The following is a 20,817-nucleotide window of genomic DNA, read 5'->3' as shown; positions in this document are numbered from 1 at the left end:
TATGGCCTGTTTTATTTGGCTTTCAAAACGTAGGGAGCTGTTACCGATCCAGGGTAGTTTTAGATAGACCGGGCACTTTTGAGGACCAAATTTACGTCAGCCGAGAAATTTCCTATCTTCTCCTTAATGTAAACTGAAATAACATCTTCTGGATAGCCGTTCTCCAGAAAGATCTTAGTTATTTTTTCAAGTTCCGAGTCGAGTTTAGACTTGGAACAAATGATCAATGCCCTATGTGTAAGCGTTTTGATGGGGCTGATTTGTTCTATACACCAAATAGCGCACATACATACATCACTGTTTGGAATTCTGGGAAGGACCTATTAGGGAAACAGATTGGGGATTCCTTGGCAATGAATGGTCTAACAATGATAATGTTTTGATACCATTACTTGTATGTGGCTGGGGCATTTCATACTTAAATGCATCTTATCATTTAAAACGCCACCGTGGTTCACAAAAATGGTGGTTCTCATTATAAATTCAAATGCTTTTAAAGACACCATGTCCCGTTAGTCAACCGTTGAGAATTAACAATAGATTGCGGTTTAGCCTTAGCTGTCGATTGGACATGTAACAATAGGCCAATTGTGCAGTTCAACCAGCGTACAACTTAGATGGCCAGAGAAATGCGTCGAGACAAAGTGCCTTTAACTCAAAATGCTGAAATAAGGTAATGCAGTGCAATCTTCAACAAAACCTTATTGATTATATTGTTTTGTCAACCAAATTTTATTGATGTTTGAAAACGTAGAACTTTTTTAGTATGTTGCTTTTGATTGGAATGATCTATACATGATGGCGGACATTCGACTACAATAGATTACCTAACAAATCACATTACAAAGATATATCTAAAGAATTTTTCAATTTTGATCATATATCCCAAAGCATGATGAATATCAAACCCAGTTTTGAAGATAATTAGCTGATTCAGTACATTGAGAGCTATTATTCAGTACATTGAGAGCTATAAGATACTCCAAAAATTGATTTTGATAACGTCACACTTCGGTACCCTATTTGCTTTTTTTAATCAAACTCAAAGCAAGAAGAAAAAGAATGCCATGGCAGATTAAGTAATGGGATGCAACCACGGGATAAGAATAACTGTGTTATTTTTATTCTGTGGATGCAACGAAAGCTCTAGACACAGATAAAATTAGCAAAATCTATATCCGTTCCGTTTTTCGTCAGTTTGATTTGGATCTTTGTTCTCTGACTTAATTTATCAGCTAACAGCACGATAGCCTAACTGGGCGAGTATACTGTTCTCGTGAATGGAAAACCAATTATAGGAGCCAATTATTTTAACTCGCAGTGCACAATTCTCAAGGCCGTTTAAAAATTATTCCTGAAGTTAGTTGTTGTTAACAACATTATTTACCGGACAATTTAATATAGAAGTTCTAGTTTATCCAAATTATATTTCCTTTCAGCTTCTTGAAATAAACGCACTGACTTTTTGACGCTCCCTCTCTTTCGTTTAAAATTTCATATAGGATTCATTTCTTTCCAAATGGGAAGCACGACCTATAAAGTCAGGAACTATTGAAAGTTTAACTTATTTTCATATATTTCTATGAACTAGATTAAGCATTCTTAATTATTTTTCTAACAGGCATGATGAACGCCTCGACTGACCATCTTTATAAAGCAAAAAACTTTTAAAGCGAAATTATTGTGAAATTGAGCATTTACCAAAAACCTGAAGATATCTGACGAAAATCCCGTTCAGACGTACAGGCTTACGTTTGTAAATGAATTTTTTCTTTATACATTTACCCTTTACATATACATGTAAACGGCATTCTAGGTAACCATAAGTTTTTGAAACGCCCTCTAAAATGGATACTTTCCAATATGCCGCTTCAGCGTTTTTGAGCGGATGGTCGGAAACGAATACTTTGTAAACAGTGACATCAGAGCCTCAAATCTATTTGTCATAAGAGGCTAAAATGACAGGAGGCGTCAAGGTAAAAATAGAAGCTCACAATTTTAACAACGCTCAAAGTTTTTATACAAAAAAACACAAATAGAAGCTCACAGTCTTTTGTTATTATTTTTCTTTAGTTTACTGGTTCACATTCGGGCATACGAACCAAAGTTGCCTTGTTAAGTTCTCACATGCACAATTTGGGAAGAAAAATTTATCTTGTTTTGTAAAGTTTACTTCTCGACGCAAGACAGTAAAAAACCTCAACGAATTTAGACACGTTAGAAGACACATACTTCCACGTTAAAAGACACATAAACAACTACCTATCCGTCAATTCAACTGACTGACAGAACATGATGAAAGGACCAACCTTATCACACCAAAATCCTCCATGAGATCATATCCCTTATTTGCTCGATTGCAGTCGTTTTAGCGTTTAAGCGCGAACACGCTAAAATGCGCTATGAACGAACAATCAAGCAGATCAGTATGGGTGGAAAAACGTTCTGTTTTCTAACAAGTTTAAACGATCGTAAACGTAAAGTTGGGGACGAGACCAGAGCCCAACCAATTTACCTGGATCTACGATGCATAATCATCATGCACCAGAGCCATTTGTAATTAGTTTATCAAAGCTCCAGAATTGGCAATTTAATGCAAAGTAAAATGTTTCATACAGCCTCAAATACAGAATAATGCAACAAGTGCAAAACAAAAGTACTTCTGCAAGGGAATAATTTTACCTGACAGTGTTCTCTATCTGATAATTTCCATTCCGCTCCGTCATTTTTCATCAAATTAAGTTGATATGCGCTCTTGAGCAAACACCACTGCATCAATCAGTTATTATAGCTCTAGACAGAAAGTAACATCCAAAGTTAGAAATAAACTTGATACAAACGTGTACTAAAGTGATCTACTGGAGAGAAAATTGGTTTACATAAAATAATCATAACCTGCTTTTTCCATTTTGGAAGGGTGATGATCTCTTAACAATAATACACTGAAGACAATAAATTGAATAGGGATCCATGAATGACACCAGTCTGATATTTGACAATATTCTGCATAATTGATATCATATTCTCTTGTGATAACTAACGCTTCGCTTTGGATCATACGCTTGCCTCATTTGTTTGTTCTGCAAATTCGCATGCCTCCATTTAAATATTGTTATAGGATACGATGACAGAAGCTAAGTAGCTAAGAGCCTATTTTGGAATTAATTAACGTTCCTAAGTTGGAAAACAAGGCCTAGTGTAATTCATTATTCATTGTATGTTGAATATGGCTCAGTCTTAAAATCAATACGTCTTATTATTTAACTGAAGTTTTTATCGCGCTGGATAAGTCGTTTTGAAGTGAATTTTTCCTTCGTTTCATATTGAAAATTCTAAAAAGCTAATGGAGCTGATGGAGGCTTGACACCAGTGTAGTGAGTGATCCATACTTATCTTTATGTTGCGTAATTATTACATGTAATAGATGCACAGAAAAGATATATGGTGAATGTCTCTCCAAGACACACGTGTTCTTCCATGTTGTATAACCTATGTAGAATTTACAATGGCGATCGGCTATAATGGCTACAGCAAGTAATATTTCGCCTATGCCTGTGTTTCAGCCGAAACCAGACCCGACGTACACTGGGGCAAGATGGAAAGGGTGGCTAGAAAGATCATGATAGCGGTGGATAGAAAAGACAAGGCACGAAAACAAGCCTTACTGTTGCCATCCAGATCAAAGGAACAAGAGTTGTAACAAAGAACACGATACAGAACTTGGAAATTTCCTCCATTTGCATAAAATTGTATAAGACTATCAGATCTCAATACAAAAGCAAAAGCATCAAAATGCAGCTTTCCACAAGCAGAAGTGAACTTCTATTGTCTGATATTCACTGAAAAAGGTACAAGATCTGATCCTGAAAGAGTTTCAAAGCTTCAAAAAGTTGCACCTCCACAGAATGTTTCAGAAGTACGGAGCTTCTTAGGAATGGCAAATACATGCAGTGATTACATTCCCAATTATGTTTTTTCTAACGTTACCATTGCGCGAGTTAATAAACAAAGACATCAATTTCAAGTGGATATTGGTCGAACAAGGAGAACGAACTGCTAAAACAAAAGCTAACTCAAGCACCTTGCACTAGTCTGGGGAGTGGAGAATCTTCGACTTTTCTTAATGGCTACATATTTTTATGTCATAACTAACAACAAGACGCTAGAGGCTATTTTTAACAATCCAAGATCGAAACCACCAGCACGTATAAAGAGATGGATTGTGAGACTACAGCCATATAACGTTATTTGAAAGATAGGTAGTACAAATGCGGCTGATTACCTGCGTTGACATCCGATAGATGTTACTACCACATAAAGTTCAGAAAAGTGCAAAACAGAAAAGTTTGTTAATTATGTAATAGGGCATGCAGTTCCGAATTCCTGGATGTCATTAGAAGAGATACAAAAAGAAACAAAGAAAGACAGCGTGCTACGAAAACGTCAGAAAGCTTTAGACACAGGAGAATGGGACAAAGAAAAAGAAAACCAGCCTTAAAAAATGTATGGAAAAAATTACAAGCAATAAAGCAAAAGATATCCTAATGAAAGGCAACCGAATTATAATCAAAGAAGTCTTACAAGACAAAGCAACTCAGCTAGCACACATAGGCCATCAAGGTACTGAAAAAACCAAGAGTTTTTATGGGAAAAGATTTGGTACCCAAACATGAGCCAAACAGTTCAAGATATAGTTCTTGCCAAGCAGTAGGAGCAAGTAAACCAGTTGGACCAATGCAGACAACATCAACTGAAAACATACCTTGGTATCGTGTACGAATTGACGCTTAACGTCTTAGCTTCAAAAAGACGTTATCAAAAGTGATGCAGAGCAAATTTAGAAGAGAAAACTGGACACAAGAACTCTAACGATTCTTACTTTTCTACAAAACGACACCTCATACAACAACGAAGATCGTACCCGGTGAACATTTATATAATAGAAAGATCAGAGGATTCTTACCTGAATTGTCATCAAAGAAAGTGATAAACAAGCACAAGGAAGCGAAAGAAAACATAGAGGAAAGTAAATAAAAAACAAAGACTACTATGATAAAAGACTCCAGGTAAAGTAATCTAAAATTAAAGAAGGAGACATTGCTATTTGCCTGCAAGAGAAAGAAACATAATAACATAACAAAAAAAGTTTAGCAAGCGCGTTTCACTGTCTTCCAGATGAAAGAAAAAAGAATTGTAGCAAAAAACAAATGTCATATCACTCAAAAAACATATCACATTCAAAGAAAACACCACATTATTAAACGTTGATAGAAAATGACGAAGATGCAGTTAGCGAACACAGGGATTCAAAGAACAATGAAAAGAACCAAGATGAAGAGGTAGAGAATAACGATAAAGTTTCGCCTAGAGGTTCAAAGCAATAACGAATACCATTTCGTCGACATAAAACTGTAATACCATCTCCCTTGATGAGATGATAAAAACGGAAAAGCGACTTGATAAAATGTTAGCTTTTCACGTTTGTCGTTTAGTTTTTAATTTCCGACATAGAGTACTAGAGGGGAAGCATTGTTGTGATTTTTACTTATTATTATGTTGCGTTAATACTTCATGTAACGAGAGGTGTTTTGTGTGATTCATTGTTTCATTTATGAATTTGAGCTTACCTCTAAATTTACAAATGAACTTAAACCCCCAATTTGAAAGAAATTAGGGGAAGAACACTTTTTCTGATCTAAATTAACTATATCTACTACAGTGAACTTATTTTTTTAATCTTTCCTACAATTCTGTTTGGTTATTGTCAGAGCTGTCTATAGAATTTACCAACAAACCAAAACAGTGTCACAGCTACAAGATACAAGGTCATTTCATGATGTAACAAGACAATTGCTTAATAATAAGAAAAGCTCATTCCAAAGGATTATCAATATTTGTTATTGCAAGCCTTTAACTTTTTTGTTTAAAGGGAATTCAATAGTTCGAAAATTAGGCGTGGCAGAATTTGGCCACACCCATATTATTCAGAATTTGGTTGGCGGGCATGACCAGAGCATTTTGACTGGCTACGCCACTGCATAACAACTTTTCTAAACAACTATGCTAGTGCTTATAAAATGAGATGCTGAGATAAAGAGAAAAAACAGCACAAAGAAATACGCGTAGGATAGATTGGTTCTAACCGGAAAGGTTGGCAAAATTGGCCTAAAGCAAAGCGTGAAGACCGCAATCCATATACAGGCATGTTGACAGTTATACAAAGGTTGAGGCTTATCAAACGGAGGGTTAGTGGAAAATTTAACATTTATCCAGGACAATCGAACACAATCTCACAATGGCCTTTTCAGAGTGACACAGCAGGGGGAGAAATCCCTTGTTTCAAAAATGGGGGTGGGGGACAAGTCTGTTAAAAGAATAGTCACTAGGAAAGGAGGGACAGTTGCTCCCAAGCCAGCATGTTACAAAAGCCCCTATCTAATAGCTATTGCGATCGTAGAAGAATAAAAATTCTGAATATGAATAAGATAAGCGTGTTGGCAAAGTTATTAAAAAGTTAAATTTTTAGACCTCTTTTTTTCCAAATTAGTCTAGATTTTGGCTTCATAGAAGCAAGCAACATCGTGGCAAGTAAAAACAATGAAGGCTGTTCTTAACACTTTCCCTATAGTCCTAGCAATTTTGCATTTATCGTAGAAAAATTGTTTTTAATGGCAAAGGTGGAATAATTCAAATGGGATAATTTAGCTTTTTATCAGCCGGGACTCATTAAACTCCCCAATAAAATAGAACATACAACATTTATAAAAATTTTCTGAAACATTTACTTAGAGTCTGCCGAAGTGAGAAGATGGATTGAGTTTCCTTTCCCGTTCTTCTTCGCAATTCCTTTGCCCGATATACGAGGCTTTGGTACCCAGGGTACTTAAGGGATGGCTGTGCAATTAGGATTGCTAGTTGTCACTAAAAAAACCCAGAATATATAATCTAAGCGGAAAACTTATAGCACTATGAACCTTCTACAAAGAGAGTCGACAATTACATTATTGACAAAATAGCAAATTGGATGAATTGGTTATCGCATCATACATATTAACAAGATAAATGCGATATCCAATAAGTGGGCCTAATAACGATCACAGAATTACGTCATTCAGAAAAAGGATTTATCGTGCAGGGGGTAGGAATATGCAGAAAACATAAACACATACAGGTAGAATGAAGTTTTGCGTGATCTTAATAATTAATTGTTTATTCATGACAACAGCAATTGATGCCTCGTTTTAAAAGGAAAAATTGCAAGCACTCATTAATAATTCTCATGCTTTATGTTAGGCACGTGAAAAGAATAAAAACCCACAAAAATGTTGGCCTAGTATCTTCTTATTACCGTACACACAAACGCAGGCAAATATATCTTTCAACTACGCTCTTTTCATAAGCTCTTGCGACGTTGCTGATGAAAACCTATGATAAATTTATATATTACTTAAACTTTGCTCACACGACTGGAAAGAATGCCATTAAGTATCTTTAAATGAATAAAGTCATTAAGATATGTTACAGAATGCTGAAGATATTGTGACATAAGCACAGGTTCTTGCCCAGTCAAAGCACTTTTATTTGGGCCTGGTTCTAAAACTAACGAACAGGGCCAGAATAATAATATCAGACAGCAAAACCTTAATTGATTGTATGTAAGCCAATTTCCAACAGATCCAACTGATATTGCACAGGTAAAGGTATTTTACCATGCTGTTTCTGCTCAAGTGGCCAAGTTAAAAGTTTGTAAAAATAGATGTTAATGACGTTGACACTTCTCCATTCTGTTTACGATAACTTCAACCAGAAAACAATTCATAAATTTTTTAAACACTCGCTTTCGTTTAATTTTTTAGGCTGGATTGTTCTTTTTCTGGTCTTCAGTCATAAAGGTGCCAATTGAAGAAATTTGTCCGCAAGAAAAATTTTACTACAGAACAACATTGGGTGCGTCTAAGGCAAAAATTGTCTTTAACAACACTAGAATATATTCCCTAACATGTACGATGTATGATATGCACAAATGTTCTTACGATGTTTTTGCATTCTTAAATTTCACAGAACTTCAATCTCGCATCTCAGCTTGTGCTTGTTTTATTTTCAAAAAATTTGGTTCATATAAAAGAAACATTGTAACATTCTCTGATACCAGGTGATACACAGGTTTTCCAAGATGAGACATTTGGCCAATACAGAGGCGAGACTTGAATGTTGAAAACCGTCACATGAGCAAATAACAAAATTAATTTCTTGTCAAATTGACAAGAGAATCAACGTATGTGTAACCGATGAATGGCTAAACGAGTAGTTGAATGAATGCACGAGTGAATGAATGAATGAATGAATGAATGAATGAATGAATGAATGGATAGATGAGAAAATTAATGCCTAAATGATAGAATGTACGCGCTGATGAAAGATTGACCGGATAAATGTTCCAATTATTTATTGCTTTAATAAATGAAATAGCTACCATGAAATGATGACACCAAATCTTACATCGAAGTAGGGCACATATCTATACTGACAGGATTTTGTTATATTGACTTGGGGTTAATGTTAACTTAACCACATCGTAAAATATTTTACATTGTTATGTCTTTAAAAATCTCATTCCCTAGGGCAAAAACATCTGGCTGAACCTAAGCCTGGTCAAAATATTTTCTCGAAGTAGCTGAAGCCAATTGTTGAACCTCAGTTTTTCTGGCATACTTTTTCGCAATGAAACTGAAAGGGCTGCAAAGAGTTTTAGTGGAATGTGTTATATACAGTAACAATCTCTGAAATTTGCAACGATTGAGGCCGGGCAGCTGTGTTGGAGACTGGGGAAAGTTTGTAAATGGCGCCAAGGCTAAGATTGCAACAGAAGTTGTAAAAATCGATGTTACACGGTGCAATGGCCATGGAAATACCTCAGGCATTATACCTGTGTAATCAAGGCCTGAAGAAAAACTGAGTTCAACATCAGGCAAACGTTGCAAGTGCACAACACAGAAATGAGATTTTAAACAGTGCCGTTGGCCAACGAAACGGAACCGCTATTGTGAGGCAAGTTGTAAGAAAAAACGACACCAGCCTAAATGAATGGTAAAGCCAGCCGACAAGCCAGCGATTGCAATTACCAAAAGACACGACTCAAATGCAGTTTTGTCAGTGTGAATCGGAGATAATGGTCTGATGAAGAGGTGTGACACGAAAAATTCGCAGCGATAATTCTTGATTATGCAAAAAATGATCTTCAAGTGAAAAGATGGCCTTGAATTATTCATGGCACAAAGATGCTATCGACTTAAAAATCAATTCCGCCACCCTACCGATCCTATTACATATCCAAAATGCAACCTACCATTTAACTTCGAGTATAAAAACAGCCAAAAATTATAGGCTTTAGCAATTTGGTAGATCTTTAGAATTATTGGTCTTTACAGGCAAATCTTGGACATTTAAGAAAACTAGACAAAAATTTAAGAAACTGTATTGCTAGACTAAAAAGAAATTAAAAAACTGAAAAATTTCCATTTTTAAAAGAGTCCAAAAGCTTTCATTTTGTTGATTTTCTTTGAAAAAGGTAGCATAAATTGGGTTTTCATCTGCATGAGTTCTTGGTGACGATCTGCGTTTTTATTCTTCCGAAAATGATCAACTTCAAAACAATAAAGCAATTTTAGGCCCTGAAATAAGAAACAAACTAATAAACTTTTAGTACTAAAACGCCAAAATATGGATTGCAAATTAAGAAACTTTAAGTACTTAGTGAAAATGGCTTTGAAAAAAGCAAACATTTAGTAAACTAAAGCTTTTGGTCTGACACTCTTCAGAGTTTAAAACGTCAGAACATAGACCGAAAACTCTACGCTAGGAAATATATATACCCAGTTGTGGATCGAAATAGACCAATCAGAAAACACGAGCACATGACTGTATAGGTTGACCAATAAGTGCCGCTTGCCTATTGAGAATGTTACCAATGGAGTCCTAAGGTGAAAACGAACTCCTTTTGTCTACACAGTAGCGGTTTTTTCGTGCTTATGTAGATAGATTCCAAAACTGCTAGATGGAATGACGATCGGGCTTTACCAATAATCCGAAACATGTCGCCATAATAGTTTTTTGCACAAATTGGGTTTTCCAGTAAATGCTTCCCGATAGTACTTAGTGCTGATCTATATTTTTATAAAACAAAAATCGTGTACAAGGAAACATAAAAAAGTAACAAAAAATAATCAAGACCATATATTAAACATAATAATAATAAGACCATATTTATACAGGTAAACTTGTTCAGCAAAAATGAGTTTGCTGCTATCAACCAAGGACCTGTGAAACTAATGTACCTACGATATAAATGTTACAACAATATAGTTTAAAAAGTTCTTACAATAATTAAATCTAGAGAAAAAGTTAAAAATCAAAGTCGATATCCTTGCAGCAACTCTTGAACTTCAGTTAAAAGCAGCCATAATCATTTAATCGCAAAAATCATAAAATAACAGAAAAATCCAAATTATAGAAATTATGAAAATAATCACCAAGATATTCGGTCAGGTCTATTGGTCAGGTCTAGTGCAATATTTTCAGAAATAATTTGATTCGACTCACTGTTCTTACAAAACAAAGCATAGATAGGCGGAAATGGGCCACTTTAAGGATATTATAATTTACCGTGCATTAGTTTTAGTATCGTTAACTCCAGATAAAAATTTACACCCCAGTTACAGAAACACAATGAGACAATTATTCTTCAATATAAAAGACACATGTTTGCATCCTACCTCAACGTAGCAAAAGCAGCTACTTTAGGAATGTACTGCAATGATACTGTTCCGGACCAATAAAACCCTCCAGACCAATATGACTCCCAGGCCAAAATGACTCCGATTGGACCAATATGACCCCCGAAGTTGCCAGCCTCCATTGCAAATTGTTTTAAGAAAAGGCAAGCGAAAAGCCTGCCCGCCTCTCCCGGTGAATTAGATAATCTTTTGAAACCTTTGGTTTATTATATCCCATTATTTCACCATAGTCAATAGAAAAAACTCTGGTTTTCTCTGAGTTTTTCTATTGGCTATGATTTGACTTTCTATTGACTACACTGAACAGAGTTCTTAAGTGTGACGTCATCAAGAACCTATTTTTAGAATTTTTGAATTTTAACCACATAGCGTAAAAGATCACCATGAAATACTTTCAAGTATGCAAAATTGGCCAAATACGTCTGAAATCAGTTGAGATATGGCTAATGAGAGATTTGAAGTTTGCTAACGAATCACTGTTATTTTGGCTCTGTTCATAAAGTTATGAACAGAGACCAAAATACAGAGGTTTGATTGGGAGAGAAGCAATAAACATGTGGCCATATCTCTGCCAATTCGTAACACACTTGACTGTTTTTGCACATTTAGAGGTATTTCATGATGCCCTTTCAGGTTATGGGATCCAAATTAAAAAATTCCAAAAATAGATTTTTATGACGTCATCACTTTAGAACTCTATTGCTCCTTGGCGTTGTTCCTGCCTTTTGTTGATTGACACAACTTCAATGTATTTTCGCAGCGCGCGCAGGCCATGACAGAAGCCGAACAAATTGCAATGAAATGAAGAGACCACGGCAGCCGAGCTGCTTCACGGACAACATACAAATATCACGGACAACTTTCTTTCAGCAAGTAGATTTTAAGAATAAGACAAAGAATTCAACAATGCGCTTAGATAGAATGCAAACAACTAAAAGCCTATTTAACAATTATTTTTGCTAACAGAAATTGTAAGGTCTATCGTCTTTTGCCTTTTAAATCCAAACGATATGCACAAATATGCAATTGATCTTATGGTACTATGACAAGCGATTCAATCTGGAATAAAGAACACCCTCTGATCGAATATTCTTTGACACTTCACTTTCTTTGTTTTACTTTACAAAGACAACCCAAAAGTCTCAAAGGAAATGATCGACAAAAGGTGCTTCACTAGAGCCAATTAAAACAGAGGAAAAACAAACGAAACAGCTGCTTAAAAAATTTAAATATTCGGCCAATTTTGAGAATTATTCACATAAATCTAAATAAGCCAAATTTTTGGCTTGTCCAAATCATATTTTGAAAGACAAACAAGCTTTTACAAATCTAGATTTGTGGAATTTGGATTAGAAAAATTCAAACCAGCAACTCTAGGCCCACCAGAAATTATAAGAGCGCCTTCGGTGCGTTTGTAACCATTATACAAGCCTCAAATTCATTGTTCTTGCCCAAGCCGATATGGCTCTCCCTATACCGATATGACCCCATTGGACCGATAGGACCCAGGAGTCTGGAACAATACCATATGATGAACAACGCTGTTACATACAGGGTAGATATAGCATTCGGTTTAAGGGATGAACTAAAAATGTAACAAACAATCATGCTTTTAACACCAGAATATCTTTTCTAGATGAAAACCAAATGAAATAGCATACATACGGAGCGCTTGTTTTCAAATGGGCCTCGACGTACAGCGACCACAAGCTATTTAGGTTGGATTGGAGGTAAATTTGAGAAGTACTCGAATCGCAGCACTATCCTGTTCACTTTGAATACTGAAAGAAGCCCTCTAGAGGCAATTGAAAGAAAAGACTTCCAAGCATTGCAGAAGAATGGAAGGATGGACCATTCAAAAGTTCGAGCACTAGAAGGTAGATAATGATTATCTAGGGATAATAAAAGCAAAAAAATGCGCAATCAAGACAATCATGGAGATATCAAATCTATTGTGACATTACCCTTAAGGGGCAGTTTTCGACTGGTTTTGTGTCATGGCGACCATCTCAAACAAAACAGAAATCAGAAGGATTTCATGGAACTGCTGAAGAAGCAAAATGACTCAAGACCTTGGCTACAAAAAACTCTCCTCTTTAACATGCACTTTGCCCTTTTTGGGGCTAGATAAGAGGCTAGGTTAACTAGACTAAGATAATAAACTTTTCTTGTTATCTTGACTAAGACTAAGATAATCAATGCTATCTCGACAAAGTTGACCAGGAACAGAACAGTTCTTGAAACTGCCAATGAGACAGCACGACAGCCGTGAAGCTTTTTTTCATGAAGCCCTCTTCCGGAACTAAATATATCTTAAAAGATTCAGCATTCCATAATACCATGTACATATAATTTAGGACCACAGAGTGCAACATTGCAATAAAATCAACATTTATCGAGACTCTACCATAGTGCTAAGCAGATTTTTTAAGCTGTTAATTTCAAGAGTCTTGATTCTTTGGTTCTATTCCCTGCAAGATTGCTTACTGAAAAACAACGCGTAATAAAACAGGACGTAGAAGTAGGACTCCATGCCATTCATTGTTTCATTTGGTCATCCGAAGAGCATTGTAATGATATAATGACCGGGTATATAAATATTTGAATCTGCAAGCTATTTCCTAAGCGGAGCAGCTTTAGGTACCAGGCCGTTAGTCGATACTGAAAGAAACAAAATAAGCCTGAGTCATTCGCTTTTGACAAGTTTGTATAAACCACCAGATAAAAGAAGCTCCCCAGATTTCACCTTGCTTTCTAAAAATTTCTTCACATCTTCCAAAGTGCATTGGGACCCGGTTGGTCCTGTTACTGCGAACATCTTTAACATTGAATGTATTCTTTCTATTGAAAGTGCGCCAATATTGGTCAGCATGCCAACGACATAGGACCAGTACATCTGCAAAATAGGACGATAGATCTAGCAACTTCTGTTTATGGTCTTACAGCTAACAAAGATAGCAAATTATTGAAAGAGAACCGTACATTGAAGGCAGGCCGTTTTTTACAATATTGTAGAAAGACACCTAATTTTAACAAAGTGCAGGAAATAGCAACGATTTTGATGGAAAGGACTTAATATTTGAAAAAGTTCTATGGAGCATAAAAGTCATGATGTCATGATGCAGTGACAGGGTAAACAAAAGTTAGAATAGGATAATTACAGAATTGAATCTTTCGAGTAAACAGCAATAGAAAAAGACTTACCTGCAATTCTTCGTCTTTTTGACTTTGAGCACTAGCTGTGATAGATTCATCATCTTCTTCGTAGAAAGAAGTTTCTAAAAGACAACGCAAGGAATACCAAATGCAGCTTGTGAATTGATGGTGCTGTATCTAATATCTGCAATCCAATACTTGCTTACCAATAAGCCTGGCTTTGTTATTCGAGCATTTTATAGCATGTTTGATTGCGGCAATTATTTTTTTACGCCTTTTTAATGATTCAGATAAAACTTTTACAAAAATACAGACCAATTTTTCATACGTATTCATAGAATTAACAGCACTGTAAACTTTTCTGCTGTAAAGTGCTCAATGATGTATAGGCAAAACTGAATATGATGTAGCGTGTAGATCAGAACACTTCTATATTGTTCACTGCGCTTAATGCGATCAACAGGCAACTTAGTACCGCAAACCTGGACAAAATGTGTAAGAGAGACATTTTGCTCATTGCAAAACGATTTCTTCAAAATTCTAAAATTGTAGAAAAACAGTGTAGTGAGCTACCATGTCTTTCAACCTCAGCATTTTCCCTCCGTAATACCATACCATACCATACCATACCATACCATACCATACCATACCATACCATACCATACCATACCATACCATACCATACCATACCATACCATACCATACCATACCATACCAAACCATACCATACCATACCATACCAAACCATACCATACCATACCATACCATACCATACCATACAATACCAAACCATATCATAGACCAGACCAGACCAGACCAGACCAGACCAGACCAGACCAGACCAGACCAGACCAGACCAGACCAGACCAGACCAGACCAGACCAGACCAGACCAGACCAGAACAGACCAGACCAGACCAGACCAGACCAGACCAGACCAGACCAGACCAGACCAGACCAGACCAGACCAGACCAGACCAGACCAGACCAGACCAGACCAGACCAGACCAGACCAGACCAGACCAGACCAGACCAGACCAGACAAATTATCTATGCACAATCCACGAAGATCTATGTATACCCTTTGGGGAGCTACACTAAATCTCTGTTTGTCCAGGAGCTAGGCTAGATAGCAAAAGCGTTAATTGTAGAGAAGGCAATGAGCTCTTTAAAAAACAATTTAAATAGAGAACCAATTGGTTGTCAAATGAAAGTGAGGGTGACAAGGCGAGAAAACACAAACTCATAGAATAAAGAAATATGCTACTTTAAAATATCTGCAATGCCGGTTTTACTGCTGTCATATTTCAGAGAAAACATTAAACTACATTTAGTTCTTGTATTTACCTCTTTTATATCTTCACATGAAAATATAAGGCTTTGTGGAAAACCTTCTATATTTTTTATTTTCATAAGGCTAAAATATAAGGATAAGGCTAAAATACAAAGCTGCTTTGTGTTGTTATATTATTCAATTCTTTTCGTGAATACTTCTACTTCCGCACTCCCCCCCCCCCCCCCCAACCGCCCAAAACAATGATATTTTAGAAATATCATAAAAGTCACAAGAAAAAACGTTCTGCCAAATCCCCTACGCCATTTTGTAGTGAACCAGCATTTTTCAAAGGGTGAGAGGAATATCTGAATTTGCCTCTAAAAAATCTCGTTAGTGTTTCAAGACCTTTGGCAGGCATTGTAGATGGACTAAAAGCCGGGTTCTGCTAATTATCCAAATGTCCTAAAATAGTCCCGCCAAATGTCGTAAATTTTGTCTTGCCTAGATACACAATGCAAGTGTTGTATAGCTCCGTTCATATCACACTGAGCGCTTTTAAAGGTGAACACAGTTAAATATGACGAATCTATGGCAACTTGAATCATCGTAATCAAATTAAAAACAAACAGAGTTCTGAAAATGATGCAATGGAGTGCAACTTACCTTTAACTGATGATGTGCATGATTTTGAAACGTTGAAAACATCAGGTGATACTTCAGATACAACACCCTGGCCTAACCAGTAGGAAATCCTGCTTCTGGCGACGCTCGTGCTAATTTGCAGTTCGGAACAAATTTCCGAGATAGTTAACGTTTCTGGTAGTGAAAAAACATTAGCTATCAAGATGAGGCTTGAGAGAAGGCATATATAAACAAACTGGATCGTGTAATGTAGTTCCGCTGATAAAGTGACACGCACAAAATAATGAAGTGAAACTATCTCGACGAAGCTTCTTTTCTTCCACAAAACTGATTAACTTAACTTTTAACTCTACCTCTACGCTCCTCCTCCAATCAGCAATCCGAAATCTACTAACTCTCTCTCCCTCCTAGCAACACGGCTGTCAATCAAGCATCAACGCTCGTTTCAAACCCCTTGCCCTAAACACCCCTCCATCCTTACAATCGCTAAACAAGCATTGGATGGTGCGAGTTTATAGCTGCATATACTTTCTCGAAGTACCCTTACCTTTGTCTTGAAATAGCATTATCATCGTTGCTTGTCCAGGGTTCACTTTAAAAGACTTTGTCCCATCTTCTAACTCTATGTCAAGTTCAACTTCTCCAAGGTGCCCCACCCATTGTAATGTGCGCATTCCTTTCAGGGTTTCAAATTCTTTTGTATAAGATTTCATCACACTATGATTTCAAAAAAAAAATATATCCAACTTGCTTCAAAGTTTTTCTAATAGGGTGCTAGATAATACAGTGTTGGAGGGTGAAGTATTTGAAGGTGTAGAGTATAGTCAGCACATATATGTTTACATGATGTCATGACAGCATTGCCTTCGTCTCCACGTTGTGCTGCGTGTATTTCGTTTGTCTTTATTGATCTCAATGATAAACAAGTCTTGAAAATCTTTTGATAAGTCTGATTAGCCCTTTTTGCAGGTCTTCTGTACTTATGGTGCAAAATCCGTACATTAGAAAAACACAATATATGGAAATATAAAAAGATATGATTTGAAAGTAAAAAACAGATGACTGAACAAAAAAACTATAGAGCTTGGAACAGAAAACTTAGTATCGAAATTATCAAAATTGTAAGAATTAATAAAATATAATTCTAATGAACTCAGATCATCTTTCTATTTCAAACTTGAATTCTTACTGTCCACATGCTTTTAAACACAGCATCACAAAAAACAATTGACTGAATTCTTTAGCAATAAACTTTGGTTGACCATTCTTTCATACCTTTAATAACAGACCTTTAATAAGATGTCTCAATTACGATGCAAGGATATATAAACATGCTATGCAAATATTTTCAAAAATTAAACTAATTGACATAACACTATTGAATTAAAGCCTAGTTAAGAAATTCATGTATTCATATACGAAGATCAAATTGAAGTTTGATTGCTTATTCGTTATTCAAAAATACATTTCAGATGAGGGTGTATTATACATTTATGCGCCTTAAAATACTCTTTTGTCCGCAGTAGACAAACCATCCGCTTATCATTTTTTGAAAAATCCCCACACACCAGAACCTATGCATGACCTCCCTGTTTACTAACTTTATGTATTTGTTTTGGGTAGTGTTTAAAAAGCGTTATGCTACAACTGGATTTCGATCTGAAATAATAGAAATTTTGGAAACTTGTTGGAAAATCGATATCGATGTCATTGGCTATGACCTTGTTAACCATCCTATTCCCCCGGTTATTCTGAACAATCATTAATCTAACGTTTTATCCATTCACAAGAAAATGGCTTGAACAACTCTCGTTTAAGCCAGATCGACAGAGTGGGTTTAAAGGGGCTAGTCTGCAAGCCAGCAAAGTAAGTTCCAGTACTTTTGCTGCCATAGTAGTTTTCGACTGATCTTTGATACATAAACATGATACAAAAGTAGAAAGTCTTGCTTGTTAAAAAGCTTCAGCAAGAGTGACAGAAATCGCACTGATTTTAATCTTAGTCCCAACAGCTTCGTTCCAATTCGTGACGCGACAGTTTCAAAATCCCTTGTAAGACGACGCAATATGCAACATGGCCTACATGTAATTCTTTTACAAATTATTTGCCCTAGGTGTCTTGATGTGACATCTTCTATTTCTTTTGGTATCCAAAACAAAAAATTGTTATTTAGGTAGTGATCATAGAACACACGAACTTGACCTCTATTTCTCGGTCAAAAACCCTTGACTTCTAGTTCTTCAAGAATAAAAGCGGCATTAAGAATCGACATTGCTAAAAAAGGCAAACCTCAATACTTCTTGTTATCCGGCGCTTTGTGATGGAAAACATTGGAAAAACTTTAACAAAACAAAGGCGTTCGTGAGGCTTTTGAAGATTTTAGCCAATAACGGCAATCAATTCCAATGTGCCTATTAATTTTTTGGTAGGGACTAAAATTAAATAACAAGAAACATTCCTTGGTTATCTGGAGCCAACATTGGCAATGATTTTAAAATTGTCTATTGATTTTTGGCAGGGACCAAAATCTAAAATTAAGAAACAATTAATATTCTTTGGTTAATGGGTAATAGGTGACAGCATAAACTGAGGGTTGAAACAAAATCAAGGCATTCATTAGGCGTAAAAGGATTCATAAAGATCTCAGCTAGCACTGTATATGACGTTTAACGCACCTTTCAATTTCTGGAGGAGCAGTTACTTGATCTTCTTTGAATACCGGCCAGTACACGCTTGATAGAATAAATGCATCAAAATCAACGTCAGACACAGTCTCGTCATCTTTCTTTGCTAACTGGTCCTTTATATGGCGATTCATTCTTTGCGAATCCTGTACGTCTTTTAACATAATATCACAGAAATGGAGATAGACCTCGCCAAATCTACGCTTCAGCAACTCAAGATAACGCCTTTCGTTTGTAACATCGTAGGAATAGCTGGAGAAAATTCTGTCAGCAAGTAAGGCTCGATACTCCGAGACAAAAAGATCTTTGCTGCCATAAATATTCACAAGCATACTTATGATGTCCGATGTCCGCTGGCTTTTAGAGGACATCCCTGAAAATGTAACATTTATTGATGTAAATTATATGAAAATAGCATTAAGAGGAAACCTGATGAATTGTCCAGAGGTGTCTTATTTCTTGATGTTGCTCCCACAACGCGGCCATACTTAAGAACTCTAAAACATGTCTCGTGCTCCTATTGATGGGTCTGAATCCTCCCACCTCTACAGTTCAGAAGTGGCTATGCTATTATCCACTGTTTATCCTGCATTTGCTTGCATAGTTTGCGCATTAAATGCATCATAGGTATTAATTATACTTGCCAATATCTGCATCAACAGGCTCTGGCATCCAGTCCTCGCCGTCAGAGTCGGAATCGGCATCGTCAACAACATCGATAGGAACCGGCTCACTAGCAATCAACTCCTGTAATCAAGACCAAAGAGACGCTTTCTTAGTTCACTCTACTGTGCAAGTTATGATATATGACCAATACCTACAGTATACATATACTTGAACGTGATCAATAGCTAAAGTATCCACATATTTGTAGATAGGGATATACACAAACCCTGTAAGTGATATACCACATAAATCTATAACGATGACCAACAACTTCTACGTCTTTAATCGGTGCAAAAGAAAACTAGCTCGGTGTCCTATTTTTTCCAGAAATTCAAAAACATTTCCTTAAACCATAATTTGCTTCTTTCTTAAACTTTGTATTCCACATCAAGTATAAAGCATTATCGATGACTTGATCTCAGCTAGTTACAGAGCTTAGATAACCTGTACGTAAAAGGTGTCAGTTTAGATTTAGTGGGTGCTTATAAGATATGGCCCTTCATTAGGTATGGAAAGATTTTTATGTACATAAGCAAATAGCGGAAACAAGCCCCGGGTTGAGAAAACCGCACGCTTGCATGCAGACCTCATCCAAAATACGAACTTTCAACCATTGATAAGAAAGCAAGCTGAAATCGTGCTGGATTTAAATTTTCTAATGGCAAAAATTTCACTTAAAACAAAGAGTTTTCTAGTGGCTGAGGTGAAAATCAGCCCGGGCTGACTTTCTTCAAGTAGATGGACTATAAGTAGACACAATAGGCGACGAGTTTATGCAAAAAGACGTCTGTACTGCTTGCTAAAGCTCTAAGGAGACTGAAATACCTCGGCAAGGTCTGTTCCGCTATCCTGATCGGTAAGACTCATTATGATACATCTGATAGTGTCTTCTCGGGTTCTGAAAATGTGTTAATGCGTTAGAGAATTCGGATATGTAATGACAATCTTAATAGAACGTAGCATTCAAACTAAAAAGCTGCAGTTACCAGAGATGTTGGCACATAACACAACTGGGTATCAAGAAGTGGAAAGCTTTGAAAATAGCATTGAAGAGCGGAAACATATCTTCGAAAAATACCTTAGTATGATACGATATGTCTCCGCTCTTTCGTCCTCTTTCAAATCATGCGGAATTAAAGGCATATTTAAAAGAAAGCTGACTAAAATTAAGGCATGCAAAAATTTCGCCATAACAATTTGCGAAACGACAACTTGGCCTACACGACAAAGCGAAACAGATCTTCTTGTCCACATTATCAAAACATTAATCGTAAATTTCTAGAATTTACTTGAATACAAAAAAAAAACATAAAATCACACTAAAAAGCTCAATAATAACCTTTAACAATAGCTAAAACAGTTAAAGTAGAAAATCAACTAATAAGGACACAAAAATATTTTTTACCCATTGAAATTATCTGACGAATAATTACTCTTATGATTGAAATTTTGTAATTTATTCCCGAGGTTTTGAATTGTTTACCGAGCATGAATAATAATTTTGAGGAAATCAAATTTATATCAAGCCTTCTCATTTCTTTTGGATTTAATAGAACCCAGCTGCTTAATGAAATTACAGATAAAACAGATCAAAAATTTGA

General features: G+C 36.1%; 2 protein-coding genes across 3 annotated transcripts in view; both read right to left on the bottom strand.

Moving 5' to 3' along the window:
- LOC148958988 (potassium channel subfamily T member 1-like) overlaps positions 1–2,882 on the bottom strand; it is a 91,270-nt gene extending 88,388 nt beyond the window's left edge. The window contains exon 1 of the mRNA XM_089111587.1: positions 2,683–2,882. Coding sequence (XP_088967713.1) covers positions 2,683–2,726 — 44 coding nt within the window. The 5' untranslated portion in view covers positions 2,727–2,882. The remainder of the gene's footprint in view (positions 1–2,682) is intronic.
- A 5,564-nt stretch (positions 2,883–8,446) lies between these two features.
- Positions 8,447–20,817, bottom strand: part of LOC135693387 (anaphase-promoting complex subunit 2) — a 30,461-nt gene continuing 18,090 nt past the window's right edge. The window contains exons 11-17 of one of the 2 annotated variants that reach the window (XM_065211852.2): positions 20,042–20,114; positions 19,195–19,297; positions 18,542–18,923; positions 16,414–16,583; positions 15,888–16,040; positions 13,998–14,071; positions 8,447–13,689 (exon numbers count right to left, since the gene is read on the bottom strand). In XM_065211852.2, the coding sequence (XP_065067924.2) occupies positions 13,480–13,689; positions 13,998–14,071; positions 15,888–16,040; positions 16,414–16,583; positions 18,542–18,923; positions 19,195–19,297; positions 20,042–20,114 (1,165 nt within the window). In that variant the 3' untranslated portion in view covers positions 8,447–13,479. The remainder of the gene's footprint in view (positions 13,690–13,997; positions 14,072–15,887; positions 16,041–16,413; positions 16,584–18,541; positions 18,924–19,194; positions 19,298–20,041; positions 20,115–20,817) is intronic. The other variant, XM_065211851.2, reaches the window with a different exon arrangement.

This window comes from Rhopilema esculentum, chromosome 11 (assembly GCF_057945365.1).
Source record: "Rhopilema esculentum isolate cy_ngs chromosome 11, ASM5794536v1, whole genome shotgun sequence".
NCBI lineage: Eukaryota > Metazoa > Cnidaria > Scyphozoa > Rhizostomeae > Rhizostomatidae > Rhopilema > Rhopilema esculentum.
This window is presented reverse-complemented; position numbering and strand designations above follow the sequence as displayed.